This window comes from Sabethes cyaneus, chromosome 1 (assembly GCF_943734655.1).
Source record: "Sabethes cyaneus chromosome 1, idSabCyanKW18_F2, whole genome shotgun sequence".
In the NCBI taxonomy this organism is placed as follows: domain Eukaryota; kingdom Metazoa; phylum Arthropoda; class Insecta; order Diptera; family Culicidae; genus Sabethes; species Sabethes cyaneus.
Window position 1 is genome coordinate 112,560,586 of NC_071353.1, and position 16,291 is coordinate 112,576,876.

The 16,291-nt window shown below is 42.4% G+C and overlaps 1 protein-coding gene across 4 annotated transcripts in view; it reads left to right on the forward strand.

Moving 5' to 3' along the window:
* The window catches only part of LOC128732880 (Ca(2+)/calmodulin-responsive adenylate cyclase), a 170,222-nt gene that overhangs the window by 130,423 nt on the left and 23,508 nt on the right, over positions 1-16,291 (forward strand). For all 4 annotated transcript variants that reach the window (XM_053826306.1, XM_053826309.1, XM_053826307.1 and 1 more), the window contains 6 exons: positions 182-506; positions 571-924; positions 992-1,804; positions 2,025-2,267; positions 14,790-15,056; positions 15,121-15,318. In XM_053826306.1, coding sequence (XP_053682281.1) covers positions 306-506; positions 571-924; positions 992-1,804; positions 2,025-2,267; positions 14,790-15,056; positions 15,121-15,318 — 2,076 coding nt within the window. In that variant the 5' untranslated portion in view covers positions 182-305. The remainder of the gene's footprint in view (positions 1-181; positions 507-570; positions 925-991; positions 1,805-2,024; positions 2,268-14,789; positions 15,057-15,120; positions 15,319-16,291) is intronic.

Here is a 16,291-nt window from a genome sequence, read left to right on the forward strand (position 1 = left end):
GCGTCTCGTAAATTAATACACTATTTGTTTACTATTGATGCCGGCAAGCGCAAGATGCTGTGTGCAAACGTAGCACATGTGCCCCAAGATGCTAATTTACTATGCAAATTGATCATATTGATTGACTAGACTAGCATTATTCATCATGTGTGTTTCTTTCTCTGATTTCTTGATTTTTAAGGACTGGTTGACACGCTCATACACACACCCACACAACCCTCACGCTGGACCGCCAACTGTAGCTGGTGGGCCGCTAGGGTGCCCTTTCACCCGTCGTAACAGGAACAGCACCAGCACCGGAGGTCATGGATCACGCGGTTCACGCTGCCCGAGGAAGACCATGGAACAAGTTACGCTTCGAGAACAACGAGCTAGAATGTCTGTACCAGCGGTACACCCTGAAGCTGCAACGCTTCTCCGTAACCGGAGTGGTAGCTTTGGTTGTGGTACTGTGCGGTGTCATGGCTGGGCTCAGCCTCGGATACAACCAGGCACCGACGTTACATGTGAGTATTGAGTAGTGTTCTGCTCCAAAATTTACCAGACTTATGGTAAACTTCTCTTTTCTAGAACGTTTTCAACTCTTTCATGTGCCTGCTGTTTGCGGTGGTGCTAGCACTGCTCCAGTTCCGATTGATTCGGGACTCGCATCTGCCATATCTCTGCTATGGGATTCTGTTCTTCACCGCGGCGTTCTGCTTCATCTCGATGCCAACGGTGGGGATTGTCTTTCCGGTCGACACCCGTGAGGTGATGGCCGAAGGCGTGTGGCAGATCGTGTTTGTAGTGTTTCTGGCCTATGCCATGATGCCACTACAAATCTGGGAAGCGGTGCTGTTTGGCATTATTCTGCCTTCGATTCATATTGGACTAACCGGGTATAATATCTACACCGGTAACTTCCAGTATCTGGCGTACCAGCAGGTGAGAGTTTCTATACCGTAAAAAATGTAGCGAGGTCACGCTAATTAACTTACTCGCAACTTTACAGCTGGCCGCAAACATCGTGATCTTCGTCGGTGTCAACGTGGCCGGTTTGGTTGTGAACGTCATGATGGAACGTGCCCAGCGACGTGCCTTTCTCGATACTCGCAACTGTATTGCCGCCCGGTTGGAAATGGAGGACGAAAATGAAAAGCTGGAACGACTGTTGCTCTCGGTGCTGCCCCAGCACGTCGCAATGGAGATGAAAAACGACATCCTTTCGCCGGTCGAAGGGCAGTTCCATAAGATCTACATTCAGAAGCATGAAAACGTGAGCATTCTGTTTGCGGATATTGTCGGGTTTACGGTGCTGGCATCGCAGTGCAGCGCACAGGAACTGGTGCGACTGTTGAATGAGCTGTTCGGTCGATTCGATCAGCTGGCACACGATAATCATTGTTTGAGAATTAAAATTCTAGGGGACTGTTACTATTGCGTTTCGGGGATTCCTGATCCGAGGGCTGATCACGCACGGTGTGCTGTGGAGATGGGTCTGGATATGATCGATGCCATAGCTTCCGTGGTGGAGCAAACGGATGTCGTACTGAATATGAGGGTTGGAATTCACTCCGGCCGAGTGCTGTGTGGTGTCCTGGGGCTTCGAAAGTGGCAGTTCGATGTGTGGTCGAATGACGTAACGCTTGCGAACCACATGGAAAGCGGCGGCGAACCAGGCCGGGTTCATGTAACTCGAGCGACGCTTGATGCTCTCGGCGGAGAATATGAAGTGGAAGCTGGCCATGGAGATACGCGGGATTCGTATCTACGAGACAACCAAATCGATACGTATTTCATAGTGCCTCCAGCTCACCGAAGAAAGGTACTTTTGTCCAAATCAATCAGTCCTTTAGATGATAAATGTCCCATATCCATGCCCTCAGACTCCCTTCGATTCATTTCGAACATCCAACTGTAAACTAATCCACTATATTTTTGTTCATTTTCTGGACTGACCGTGCGTTTGTGTATTGTTGCTCCCGCCCATGTTCAAACACCACCCACCCGTATGTGTGTTACATGTTGATTGTGTGCCACCACAGCCGCTGATGCTCAACACGCTGGGTGTGCGGTCGGCACTGGGGGCGGCCAATCGGCGAAAGCTGTCCTTCCGGAATGTGTCAAACGTGGTCGTCCAGCTGCTGCACACCATCAAATACTCGGTACCGGTGCCGTTCTCGCACATGGCCACCGGTGGCTCGCCGTATCCGGGCGGAAGTGGCCCTGGTGGGGGTGGAGCCGGAGCCGTTGGCGGTGGAATGTTTCTCGATAAAAATGCTCGCAAGGTGAGTATCCTTATACCTTCCCTCGCTATATTGTTTCTTGCTCCCTGGCGTGAACAGCTATTCTGTTGACTGCTGCTGCTATCGGCTAGAGAACTCTGCTTTTCAATGTAGCGCGCTTTATCCCTTTTTTGCTTTTCACGGTTTCCACCCGAGTGCTGCAATTGTTTAACTGCTAATGCTTCTATGCTGAAACCGATAAAAATTCAGTATCTTTCGATTCTATCTCTATATCGATACTTTCTGTAGAGAAACTCTTAAACTATTCCAATTGGCATGTGCAGAGAGCGAGAGTCCACCCTGCAAAGTTGCTAACTATTGTACGTTTATCAATGTCTTCTCTTTTTTCGTATTATTTATTTATTTTTTAAATCTAGGACCCGGTAAGTAGTTTAGCTTGTTGCTAGCATAATATCTCTTCTATTAGTGAGGCTTCTTTCCATGTTGTACAAATGAAAATATGTAAATTATGTTCAGTGAAAAATTGAAGTTCAACATAACGAAACAAAATTCTAGACTAGATATTGTAATGGTTGATAGATGTACTAAAACACTGTACAGACACACTTCCGTTCGCCATTTATCTGCACCAAAGTTAAAATAGCACTGTTGTACAAAAAGCACACAACGCCAAGTCGCATTCGATAAAATCTGTAGTGAATCTGATTTACAAAACAGTCATTAATGTTGGGATTGGTATCAACAGAAATCCTTTCGATGATGAAACCAAAGGCTTCTAAGCAATGCCTATTGTTATGGTTTATTGCTAGCAGAACTGTTGCAGGTGAATGAAACATAACAGTGGTTCGAAAATGTTTACATACATGCGGCACAATTGACATGTCAAGTGTCATGTCATTCCTGTCAAATGAAAGTTCCCAAATGAAAACCGAATAAAGAGTGTTACTATGAGAACAATGCAGTAGGACAGTGAAGCGGAGGTATTGACGTGACGGGCTATTAATAAATGATAGAGTTGAGTAAAGTTTGGAAGAAGCGAGGGCTGGTTGTAACGCCAACGGCTTGATTTTTTATGCAAGCCATAAGATACATTTATTATGAGCAATTAATGCTGTTTCAACCTGGGAGAAACCGTTTCAACATACGTGTTAATTTTCCCGCTCTTTCCGAATTGATTGCTGAGTTGAAAAGTGACGGCTTTAGTATTTGAGCATTACTTCACGCTTAGTTCTTCAATACCCCTGTACAACCTCTTATAGATCTGTGTACTGGACTCGATGGACCTAGCCAAACCTGATGAGGGCACGCCAAGGTCACCTATAACGTGGCGAAGCTGGTGAGTAGAGGAAGCTTCGAAGGGCTACCACACTCTTTACCAGCCACTATATACTGGTGGCTTGTTGTGGCATAGTTTATGACAAGCCGAAGTCGTAGCTTCATCCTTAATAGGTGTGTTCGCCTCTTTTATAGCTCTAAGGCTAACACCGATGATATCGATGTTATCCGCGAGTCCTAGGACCATATGAAGTTTCGTGATGATGGTATCGCTTCTCTGCACTCCTGCCTTTCAAATAGCACCTGCCAACGCAATATTGTACAGTAAATTCGATAGTCCGTCACCTTGCTTCAAACCATCTAACATTACAAACGAGTCTGATGTCTAACCTTTGACGCTTGACTTTGAATTATCAAGGGTAGCACGTATCAGCCAAATCAGTTTTGTTATCCGTCACAACTTATTTTGTTCAACTGAATCGTACGCCGCCTTGAAGTCTACAAACAAATGGTGGATCTGCAAGTTGAACCCTCGGAATTCATCGAGAATTTGTCGTAAGGTGAACCGTCGTGGTCCGTCGTGGAGCGTCCCTCTCGAAAATTGCATTTGTTATTCGCGAACAATAGCTTTCCTGCAACAGCGTCAGTCTATGAAACAGGATGCGGGGGAGAATTTGATATGCAGAATTGAGGATAGAAATGCCCCGATAATTACTGCATTCGAGTCGGTGGCCCTTTTTGTAGGGCATATGAGACCTTCCAAGCAATTCGTAGATAGTTCCTCCGTAGTCTATAGTATGGACCCTATACCTTTAGTGTAACCTGATGGATTGCACAATACAGTCATTCGCTCCAGACTTTCAAAAGTTCAGTGAAATGCCGTCCTTTCCAACTGCTTTGTCGTTTCTCAGTTCTTTTGCTCCCTTTCTAACCTCGTCCAAAGTTGGTGAATCCACAGCTTGCCCATCATCCTCAATCATTATCATGTTTCTGTTGACAGCGTCATCATGCTCATCATTTGACAGTACATCGAAATGTTGGTTCCAATGCCACCTCCGACCTTTCGCTAATCAGATTCCCCTCCTTGTCGTTGCACATAACAGTAGTTGGTATGGTCCGTCCGTCCTGATTCCGTTGACTGTTTCAAAGAAGCTTCTCGTATCGTTCCACCCGAAGCAATTCTCCGCCTCCGCAAGAACACGATATCGCTGTTGGCGTTTTTTACGATGGCGAAGTCTCTTTTCGGCAGCTGTAGCATCTTTGTACCTCTCCCTGCTATGGCGTATCACAGTTGCAGCTCAAATGTGACTTCTGGCTCGATTTTTCTCGTCAGTCATCTGTTGGTTGGCACTCTACGTCAAACCATTGGCTACAGCTGTAGTATTGATCGCATCGTGGATGTGCTTCCGCTGTATGTTCAGGTTCCCTTCAACTTGTTCATCAAAAAGCAAAGTCGTGGGCTTAAACCGTTATTAGACATTACCATTCTTTATCGACAGACTTCGCAGCCGGCTGTTTAGAGTACAGGAAAATTATGGGCCAGTGTAATGATCCTACTGACTCTATCAAGCAAGCACCGCCTAGTCGAGATTCGAACATGCGACGACTGTCTTGTTAGACCAGCATCGTACCTCGAAGCTAAGTGAGCGGTTGTTTATCAATCCGCTCATCAGTTTTCCGCGAGTACCTACTCTGCTTCAACTCGTTCCGCTGTTGAGTCATATCTTCTTCGTTGGTTTCGATTTTCCATGTGATACAAATCCGACTCCATACTCTGCTTTATTGCCGCCACCGTAGTAGATGTGATACTTAGGATCTACTGTTCGGAGCTCGCGTTCTTCCGTCTTCGCCCATGACCCTTCCGGGATGGCTGCAATCTCGAACTTCGTCTTCTGCAGCTCTCTTGCTAGGGTACCCATGCGGGCCGGTACATGTAGAGTTCTGACATTCCAAGTACCTATTTTCCTAGACCTAGGCCCACATCGATTATTCCATTGTTGTTCATTTTCTAAATTGTTCATAGTATGCATTTTTGAGCATGCCGCCTTACTAGGACTGTGATGCCTAGCCTAGCAGACAGATCTGCCGTTTTGGATATAGCTGGTAAGACACTCTCCGGATCAGTCGCTGTTGTACACCGCTCCTAATATGGGATCCAGCCGCGTATTAAGTAAGGAAACAATAATCCCTGCAGTGGAATCGTCGCCATGAGCCGCTCCTAATCTGGAAGCATGAATTCACGGCTGGCAAGGCTATTCCTTTTACCATACACGACTTTAGTTTCCACCGGGATTACTTATCCGATCTCCACTTAGGTTGATGGTATTCCGGCTGGTAGGGATAGGAGTTGCTGGGTAAGAGACTGAGAACCACTGCGGGACCTGTTTTATGGCTACAGGCGTGCCCTTGCCATATTTGAACGAAAGATCGTACAATCAGGCTTCATATTCGGTTTTTCGCTTAGTAGATGCTCATTGGAGTATAGTGTAAGGGGCAAGTGTAGAGTATTGTCTACAATATTGCTAAAGGCAGTATAGCTTTATCTTTTGTATTTACTGCGCTATAGGGCTGCTACCCCGTTGGTAGCAAAAAGAGCGCTAATTTGGCTACCAACGGAGTAGCAGCCTCATAACACCGTGAATACAAAAGATAAAGCTATAGTTTCATCAACAATATTGCATATAATAATAAACCTTACAATTGCTCCTTACATTACTTTTTGGAATTCCGTTTCGTTGAGGCTCTGTAGTCTAATGAGCATCTACTGAGTAAAAAACCTAAAACGAAGCTTGCGTACAACTGGCGAAACTGGGGAGACTGCGGTTGGCCGGCCACGTTGAGGATGCGGGACGACTGTGCGGTGAAGTGAAATCTGATCTCTGTAAGAATCCCACCGGCACCAGGAATAGAGGGGCCCAACGTGTTGGATGGCTTAACCAAGTTGAAACCGACTTGCGTGTGTCGAGACACTCAACGAATTTGCGATGAGCAGCCCAGGACCGAGTACAGTCGTTAGGAATTCTTAAAACGGCAAGAACAATCCCGGCTCTATGCTGCTAGAAGTAAGTAGAACAGACTTCGTGAAATCTCTAAGATGTTGTAGAACAAGCTAGCTTTGAAGAAACAATTGGTAAAAGTATGAAAAGAAGTCGATCCCACTATTCCCTAAAGCCTTAACCTATCAATAAATCCAAGTGGGTTTGTGAATAGCAAAACCTTTTCTTCAATTACAGCATCCTCAACGTGCATTGACCGACCAAAAGTAGACACGACAATAAGAAAGAAGCGATCTACGCGCAACTAGAGGAAACAGCCAAGAACTACGCGCTCGAATACTGGAATATTGGACGAGGCACTGCTTTCCTTTGAGGAGCTGGGTGTTTCAATTCTCGAGTACGGTTGGACAGAATACAGTTGCCCATCCGGAGAGCTAATGTTCCTCGGAGTATACAAAATGATTGGTTTGATGGGGAATACCAAGTGGTGGAGAAAAAAACAGAGAACCTGGAAAAATAATCTGAGCTTTGGCCCTAGAAAGTAGGTGGACAAGTATCGACGAGCATGGAAACAGTTGATCACGATTCTGGGGAGAAGGAGAACAGATATGATGCAGAATTAGAACAACTATTCCGTGAGAAGGTGAACCAGTCTTGTAAGCGCTACACATCGAAACCTCCTGACATGTGTGTGGACGAGGAAGGGAATCTAATCCCAAACGAGCGCAAGGTGGCCGACAGGTGGAAGCAGTTCTTCGACGAAAACCTCAATGGTCAAGATGCACAAGGAGGTGGAACGGAAATTAACTTAGGAATGTTCATTGAAGAAAGTAGTGTTCCAGGACCTGAGGTTCAAGTGGTTAAACGTAAACTTACAAAGTCGCCAGGGAGGACTGCTTGCCGCTTTACAAACAACCGAGAAACGTGATAATGATGTTTTGCATAATCTGGGGTGAGAAGTAGCTGGCGGAAGAGAGAATGATAGTAGTTGCTTGTCGCATCTACGGAAGGATCTTGTTACGCTGGCTGTCACCAACTGCCAAATGTCTGGCTAAAATCTAGACACCCCTCGTGCATCACCAGCAGGCACGCCTTTTGTAGTAGAAACTGCAATCATTTGTCATAACAATGTTTATATGTTTACTAGCTGACCCGACAAACTTTGTATTGCCACAAATTAACCTGTGTTGTACATAAATCATGAATCTCGGATGATCTTTGTCACAATCTCGAGTTTTGCAAGTTTCTGAGGAGTTCAACCTTAGATGATTCATTTTGGCAGTTACGTAACTATGAAAGCATCCCAGGTAACCAATAAGCATCACCAATGCTCTTCAAATGCAGGCCAATAGACATTTGAATTAGTCGATCGAGCGATTAAGTTGTCAGATGCAAAAAATCGTCCCGCTGCAATCAAAACCGCCAAAAGCATCCTAAAAATAAACCATTATCCAAACTGGTTTATGCGAAAATTGCTAAAATCTAGGGTTCACAAATTTTACAATACCCTGGAAAACACTAAGCGAAGCAATGAAAATATCAAATACACTTCTTCAGCATACACTCCTGGGTTAAGCGAAAAACTACATAAAATTCTTCGGAAGCATAATGTTGAACTTGCTTTTAAACTATGCGACAAGATCAAACATCGTGTGTTCAGCAGAGCCAAGCCGAGCAGAGAAACCGCGGAGATGTTCCATATCAAGATACTGGGTGAGGAAAAAACGGTCAACCTACAGCGTGAATGCGGAACGTTCAACGCAATGTACAACGGATTAGTCAATAAGCTACGACAGTATGAAAACGACAAGCAGGCGATGATCATTCATCAACGTGCGAGTGGATCTCAGCGTCAGTGATGTTGGGAAGAAAATAATTAAATTTGAAATATAAGCAATGTTTTTGTGATATGAAGTTTATGTTAATGAAAATTGCATAGTAGTTAATTGAATATTGTACAGTTGACCAATAAACAAATTATTTTAGGCGTCTGACGATAGGTGAAGCGTACTGGCCTGAAACGTTACGCAGAAAAAGAAAAAAAATGGTTGCCTCCAACAAAAACACCTACATGCCAAATATGGTACCATTTGCTTGATTAGTTCTCGAATTATGAGGAAATTTGTATTTCATTTGTGTAGAAGCCCCCCCTCTTAAAGCGGGGAGGGGTCCTAATTCACCATAGAAAATATTTTTGCCTCCAAAAACCTCCACATGCCAAACTTGGTTCCATTTGCTTGATTAGTTCTCGAGTTATGGAGAAATTTGTGTTTCATTTGTATAGGAGCCCCCCTCCTAAAGTGCGGAGGGGTCCTAGTTCATCATAGAAAAAATTCTTGCCTCCAAAAACACCTACATGCCAAATTTGGTTCCATTTGCTTGATTAGCTCTCGACAATCATAACAATGTTTATATGTTTACTAGCTGACCCGACAAACTTTGTATTGCCACAAATTAATCTGTGTTGTACATAAATCATGACTCGGATGATCTTTGTCACAATCTCGAGTTTTGTAAGTTTCTGAGGAGTTCAACCTTAGATGATTCATTTTGGCAGTTACGTAACTATGAAAGCATCCCAGGTAACCAATAAGCATCACCAATGCTCTTCAAATGCAGGCCTATCCACATGCCAAACTTGGTTCCATTTGCTTGATTTAGCATTGGGCGATACTGTATCTGTATCGAAAAAATCGATACTTTTGATCCGATACATCGATATTTTGGATCGATACTGAGCGTCCCGATACCGGCCAATATCGATGCTAAAACGACGATATTTGTATCGATACCTTTATAGTAAATGCTAGAGAAACTAAAATACTTTACTTATCCTAATGCGATGTCCATTAGGATTTCACCTGCATAACAATGTTCGGCCAACAAACTCGATCCATGGCTGTCCGCCTCCAATTTCTCGAATGTCCCACACTTTCCAGGACTTGCTCCATATGGTCTAACCGTCAAGCACGCTGCGTACCTCTGCGCCTGGTACCAACCGAATGCGAGGCAAATATAATTTTTACGGGATTGTTTTCTGGCATTCTCACAACATGTCCCGGCCATTGTACTCTTCCAGCCTCAGCAACTTTCTGAATGCTGGGTTGGCCGAAAAGCTGCGCCAGCTTGTGGTTCATGTTTTTCCTCCATAGACCGTACTCACATACACCACCAAAGATGATCCTAAGCACACGACGTCCAAAAGTGATCAGTCTCCGTCGAGCATTGTCCACGTTTCGTGCCCGTAGACTATCGGTCTTATTTGCGCTTTGTACATGGTACATTTGGTACAGGGATGAAGCTTGCCAGATTTTAGGGTCTTGTAGAATCCGTAGTAAGCACGACTTCCGGCAAGAATACCTCTGCGTATTTCTCTGCTGCAGATGTTATCCGACCACCTCGAACTCGTAGAAATTAAAATAAGAGGTGTACCTAATTAATGCGGCAGCTAATTTTTTTTTCGATAAATAAACTCTGTAAAAATAGATGCATTCCCAGTTCCAGTCTTAAATCAAATTTTAAGTAAAACTTCAATTTTAATTTGAAATCTAATTTAAAGTCGGATTTCTTGGGTGATGTAAAAAAATCAAATTCAATTTCAAATCCTATTTCAAGTTCAAGTATAAGTCCGATTTAACTCCAATTTCTGGCAAAGTTGTAAGTATAATTTCTAGTCAAATTTTACATCCAATTCACTATTAGTCTCTAGTAAAATTTTAAGTTCTTTATTATGTCCTATTTCAAGTTCAATTTCATGTCTCATTATAAGTCTTATTTCATGTGTAATTTCAAGTCCAATTTATATATTCTAGTCTGAATTGGTCCGAACTTGAGTTTAACTTCGCGTCCAATTTTTAGTGTGATTTGAAGTCCAAATTCAAGTTCCATTTCAAGTTTAATTTTAAGTTAAATTTAAAGTCTTACTTCCAGCTCAATTTAAAGTAAAGATTCAAGTTGAAATTGATTCAAACTGAAGTCCAATATCATTTGTTCATCAATATCAATTTGAAGTTCAATTTTAAGCATAATGCCATGCTCAATTCTAAGTTAAATTTCAGTTCCCATTTCAAGTTCAATATCAAGTTTAATTTCAGGTTCAATTTTAAGTAAAATTTCAAGTGCAATTCCAGCTCCGATTTTAAAATTAATTTCAAATGCAATTAGACAACTCACAAGTTGCTGAATGAAGCTCTGCTTTCCTCAATGGAGGTAGCTGTCTTGGCACTCGAAGATGGATGTGGTTGGATACGCTAGACCGTCAATGAAGCCGCAACTGCGTTGTTAAGTGAAGAAACCCTGAGTGCATGAAATAACTTTTGACGGAGATGAACTGGAAGGGGTTGATGAATTCATAAATTAGGGATCTCTGGCAACCGCCGTCAATCATACGAGTAAGCAGATTCAACGACGCATTCTAGCTAAGTCAGGTCTACTTTTCCCTTCGTAAGTCATTTCGATCAAGGAGCATAAACCGTATGCAAAATATAAAAGCATTTGCTAGCGCTTGGCTGAGTGGTCGATTTCTGGTCGGCCCGGCCGGTTTTTCACTTGCAAAGCCGGTGACCGATCAATCTGGCAAAAAGTCGGTTTACCAACTTAAAAAAACGGATTTGTACTTTTTGTCCGATTTTTAAAATTTATTTTTCATTTCCATCATTCCACTAGATTTTCTAATAAATTTTGTAGCAATCCTGAGCATTTCGTTGCAGTTTCCGGTCAAAAAAAAGATTAAAACCGCAGGCCTGACCAGTCCGACTCAGCTATTATTTCGTTCCTAACGAGATTTCGTATGAGAACGAAAGAGAATCAACAGTAGTAAAAGCACACGCATATAATTTTTTAAAAAATTAAGCTTAATAATAAACAAAAGTGTGGTTTTCGTTGCACCCTGTCAGTGTATCGATACCGATATCGATACCACTTGTATCGATACTTGCCGCCCGATGTTTCAACGGGATCGATACCTTTACAAAAATTGTATCGATATTCGAATATCGATGCTTTTCGCAGTATCGCCCAATGCTAGCTTGATTAGTTCTCGAGTTATGAAGAAATTTGTATTTCATTTGTATAGGAGCCCCCTCCTAAAGTGGGGAGGGGTCCTAGTTCCTCATAGAAAAAATTCTTGCATCCAAAAACATCTACATGCCAAATTTGGTTCCATTTGCTTGATTAGCTCTCGAGTTGTGAGAAAATTTGTATTTCGTTTGTATAGGAGCCCCCCCTCCTAAAGTGGGGAGGAGTCCTAATTCACCATAGAAAATATTCTTGCTATCGAAAACTTTCACATGCCAAATTTTGTTCCATTTGCTTGATTAGTTCTCGAGTTATGAGGAAATTTGAATTTCATTTGTAAAGGAGCCCGCCCCTCCTAAAGTGAGGAGGGGTCCCAATTTATAAATTTTGTCCCCAAAAACACACATATGCCAAATTTGGTTCCATTTGCTTGATTAGTTCTCGAGTTATGAGGAAATTGGTTTTTCATTTGTATGGGAGCCCCCCCCCTCTTAAAATGGGGAGGGGTCCTAATTCACGATAGAATATATTCTTGCCCTCGAAAACCTTCACATGCTAAATTTGGTTCCATTTGCTTGATTAGTTCTCGAGTCATGACGAAATTTGAGTTTCATTTGTATGGAAGCCCCCCCTCTTAAAGGGGAGAGGAGTCTTAATTACCCCTCTAAAGAGGGGAGGGGTCCTAATTTACCATATAATAAATTCTTGTCACCAAAAACACCCACATGCCAAATTTTGTTCTATTTCTCGAGTTATGCAGAAATTGTATGGGAGCCCCCCCTCTTAGTGGGGGAGGGGTCTCTAACCATCACTAAAACCTTTCCTGGCCCCAAAAACCTCTACATGCAAATTTTCACGCCGATTGGTTCAGTAGTTTTTGATTCTATAAGGAACATCCCGAAAGACAGACAGACAGAAATCCATTTTTATATATATAAGATGAAGAACAACTGGTGCAAGTTTCGTCAAAACATTCCATCACGTTGCGGATCAGTAACAGAATGGAACTCGAACGACGTAAAAAAATCTTGCACGAACACCTGGTGTAGTCTGCCTCAAAGTTGGCTAAAGTGTTAAAAATCCCAGAATCAACAGTGTGTAATACTCTGAAGGTTATAGGGAGTATCTAGGTGGGGAAAGGCGGCAAAGAACTGGCAAGAAAACCGGAACTAAGGACCGAGTGGAGCGTCAAGTCCAATCCTGGCATCTCCATGTGGGATATGGCTAAAAGGTACGATGCCAATTATCAAACCATGCGGAATATTCGCGCTCGAGAAGGCTATCCGAATCAGCACTTGAAGCCTAATTTGGGAGCTAAGAAGCGTACATACATATATACATATTCTTATTTCTCTCTGAGCTCGTTTGTTGTGGAGTATAGGGGCAAAAAAAATTCCAAAGTTTTAGTTGTTACTCGTTATAAGCAGTGCAAATCTCGTTACTGTTCCAAATACTGGTATTTATTGGTTGTGAAGTCGGCCGTATTCCGAAAGCGAAATAAACTGTATCCAATGTTTAGTTCCAGTTTTCTCATCAAACATAAATCTACATTTATACTTTTGTGTTGTCGTCGGGTAAAAATGTATCAATCGGAAAATAATTGAGAAAAAGTCTGTTTTTTTTTAAATCAAGAAAATGACACACCCTACTTACCCGGTAGTTATCATTCAGCTGCTGATGATAAAAAATGGGACAGTCCTGAGCTTTCCACGGGTGAAGTGATGTTTTCCTGTATCAAAAATAGTCATTTGTCAACTATTGCTTGCTATCAGCATCATTTTTCCTGGACATAATTTAAATGAAAGTTTCGCTGGTTAACCCGAATCACGTGAAAGATATGTGTTCAGTAGACGGACAGCTTGGAACACACCGCGAAAAGGGTTCCCTTTCATAAAGCAATCAAATTATACATCTTACGTTTTATAACCCCTGCCATAAACATACCCGGCGGTATGCGTGTCACGGGATACCATTCAGGTTCTGCACTTGCAACGTATGCTTCACGCGACGCCATACCAAGCCGCTGTGGCTGCTGCGGCGGCGGCGGCGGCAGCAGCAGCGGCAGCCGAATCTGCAGAAAGCACCGCGCTGATGGGCTTAAGCGGCAATTCCGATGGTCCGACCGGAACCGGAGGTAACGGTGGTGGTGCTCGCAGAGGGGGCAGCGGCTGCTACAGTGATTCCTCTCAGTACGAGACGGAACCCACCACACTAAGAGTGAGAGGATTGCCAGTTTGCTTTGTTTTACGCCTTCTACTCTTTTGGTATTTGTGTTTTCTTTTATTTCTATCCTTACAACGTACTAAGGTTTTGAAGCTTTTCTGTATTTTTTTTTATTCACTGCATCGGTACAAAACGAGAAAAGCTTGTTTTACTCAGTGGCTAAAATGTTGTTTTTTAGACTACTTTCTCATTATCTCCTAGCCGTTTTTATTCGCTGTATTTTTATCCTCTTTCAAAAGGCACAAATATCATCCCTAATGAATTGCCGCCGTCTCCGTACACCTTTTCGCAAACATTGTACATCCTTGTTTTGGTGCCACTAATGGTTCTCCACCATCCAACATATTTGCTTTGATGCATCCACAAAAACACATCTGCTTGTTCGTAACCAGCACTTTGCACCAAACCCAGGCCTGCATATTTACATCACGCACAACTATGCGAATCTAGTGGTATTCACTATCACACATTGAAAATAAATTGTCTGTTGGCAGTGAAAACTGAAAACCATTTGTTCATTTGAATGCATTTGGTTTTTTTACATTCATCTGCTGGCGCAGGAATTTTTTATTTACACTTTAATTTAAAATATAAAAACACGCGTGAGTGTAACCAGTCATCGGTATAGAAATAAATTTTTTGTGCTTTTACATTTGCACGTTTGCTACAAATTTACAAAATCTCTGGCATAGTAGATATTTGTTTTCTCTATTAAAATTTGTAGATCAGTTTATCAGCACAACCACGATTGCAAATAGAAATCTTTTAATTTTTCTTTACTGCACTTACTGCACATTTCTTAGGTGAACAAATCGTCAATTTTTTCCGTTTTTGCATTAATCACATGATTCTATAAATTGCATTAACCGCACTGTACTGTAGTAGTTTTTCGATTATTAATAACAGCAACAATCAAACCAAAACATCACAGCGCTAGTCAGCGATTCGACCAATTTGAAAAAGTAACAGAAATTTTCCTTTCCGAACTCCTCCATTTCATCTCTCGGTGGTGGCTGCCATCTGCACACGACACTACGAACCCTGATCTGCACAGAACAAAGTAACAGACAAATTTAAACGACCGTTCAAGAAACGTCACTCCAGCGTGTACCACCAGCCATCGAATCGGGTCAACAAGTTCCTCTCGCAGGCGATCGAAGCGCGCAGCGTCGATCGGGAAAAGTCCGTTCACGTCAAGCGGATCTCGCTGCAGTTTCGCGAGAAGGAGAAAGAACGCCAGTACCATCAGGACTTCGATCTAGGATTCACCACCGCCATGGGCTGCAGTTTGTTGCTACTGATACTCAGCGCTGGACTGCAGGTTTGCTCACCGTGACCGTAAATTACTGTTGCTGTTTTTCTAATTGATTCTTTTTTACTTCTAGATTTCCGCTCTACCACGTACCTTAATACTGTTACTGCTGTTCTTGACAGCTTTCGTTTGGATAAGTTCGATACTGATGCTACTGCTGGCGGTTCGTTTGAAGTGGATCTTCTGGGATTTGTCGCAGAGCTTCTCTCTTCGGTTGGCAATTACGGTGTTCACGATCGTACTGTTGTACTCGGTGGGACAAGTCAATGTGGTGAGTTGGCAGAAATGTTTTGACGTAGGAAATGTTTTGTCTTACGGCAAGGTTTGGCTAGATAGGGTGTCATTCCAAAAAATCTTTCTAGAAAAGTGGTCAGGTTTTGAATGCCAATAGCTTTGTTGTTTCCCGATCGGTTTTCGGTATTTTTACATCAATCCATCGGAACTTCTTCTACGCCTTTTCCCAAATGAAGAATGCTATGAATTCGTAAGTGTTCACTATTGAAAAATTGAAAATAATGAAGCCTTGCCTTGTCCAACTAGAAATCCTCGCATCCTGATTGGTTGGAAGAGACGTCATCAAAATTTCAACGTGTTTTTTGCAAAAAAGTGACAGAAACTCCCCGTCTCAACAGGTCGAAGATTCTTTACGATGTTCAAACCTTTACCAATTTGATATCTGTGCTTGGGAAGTACGCCAGAGTGCAAAACCACCCCTCTTCTTCAATCGATGTTATCGTTTGAACATTTAACCTAGTCCAATTTGATGACCTGAAATTAAACAATTTTGTTAAAGTATAAAACTACTCCTCTCTTTCAACCGATTTTATCTTTAAACATTGAATCTACTCCAAATCCTGAAAGTTCTGACTGAAAGTGAAATGTCATAGAAAAGTGAGCGGTTACCGTCACTCAGTGTTTGACCGTCAACTCAGTGTAAGGCAGTAAGGTACAAAACATTTTGCAAATTATGCAATTATGTAGTAGTTTTAATCATGAAAATGAATAAAACGATGTAAAAAAATATCGACTTGCAAAAATTTGGTTTTTTCAACCTGCAGCACCGTCAGGCCATTTTAATATTACAATTTTTTGATATCATAAAAATACAGATAAGTAGGGTTTTTTTTCTAATTCCCGTCGTAATAAGGAAAGCCATTCTAATTTTCATCTTTTGTTGGATGGATTTAATGAATACTCCAAAAGTTCTTGTGCTAATTTGACTAAAACATACTTACCTTCCGATC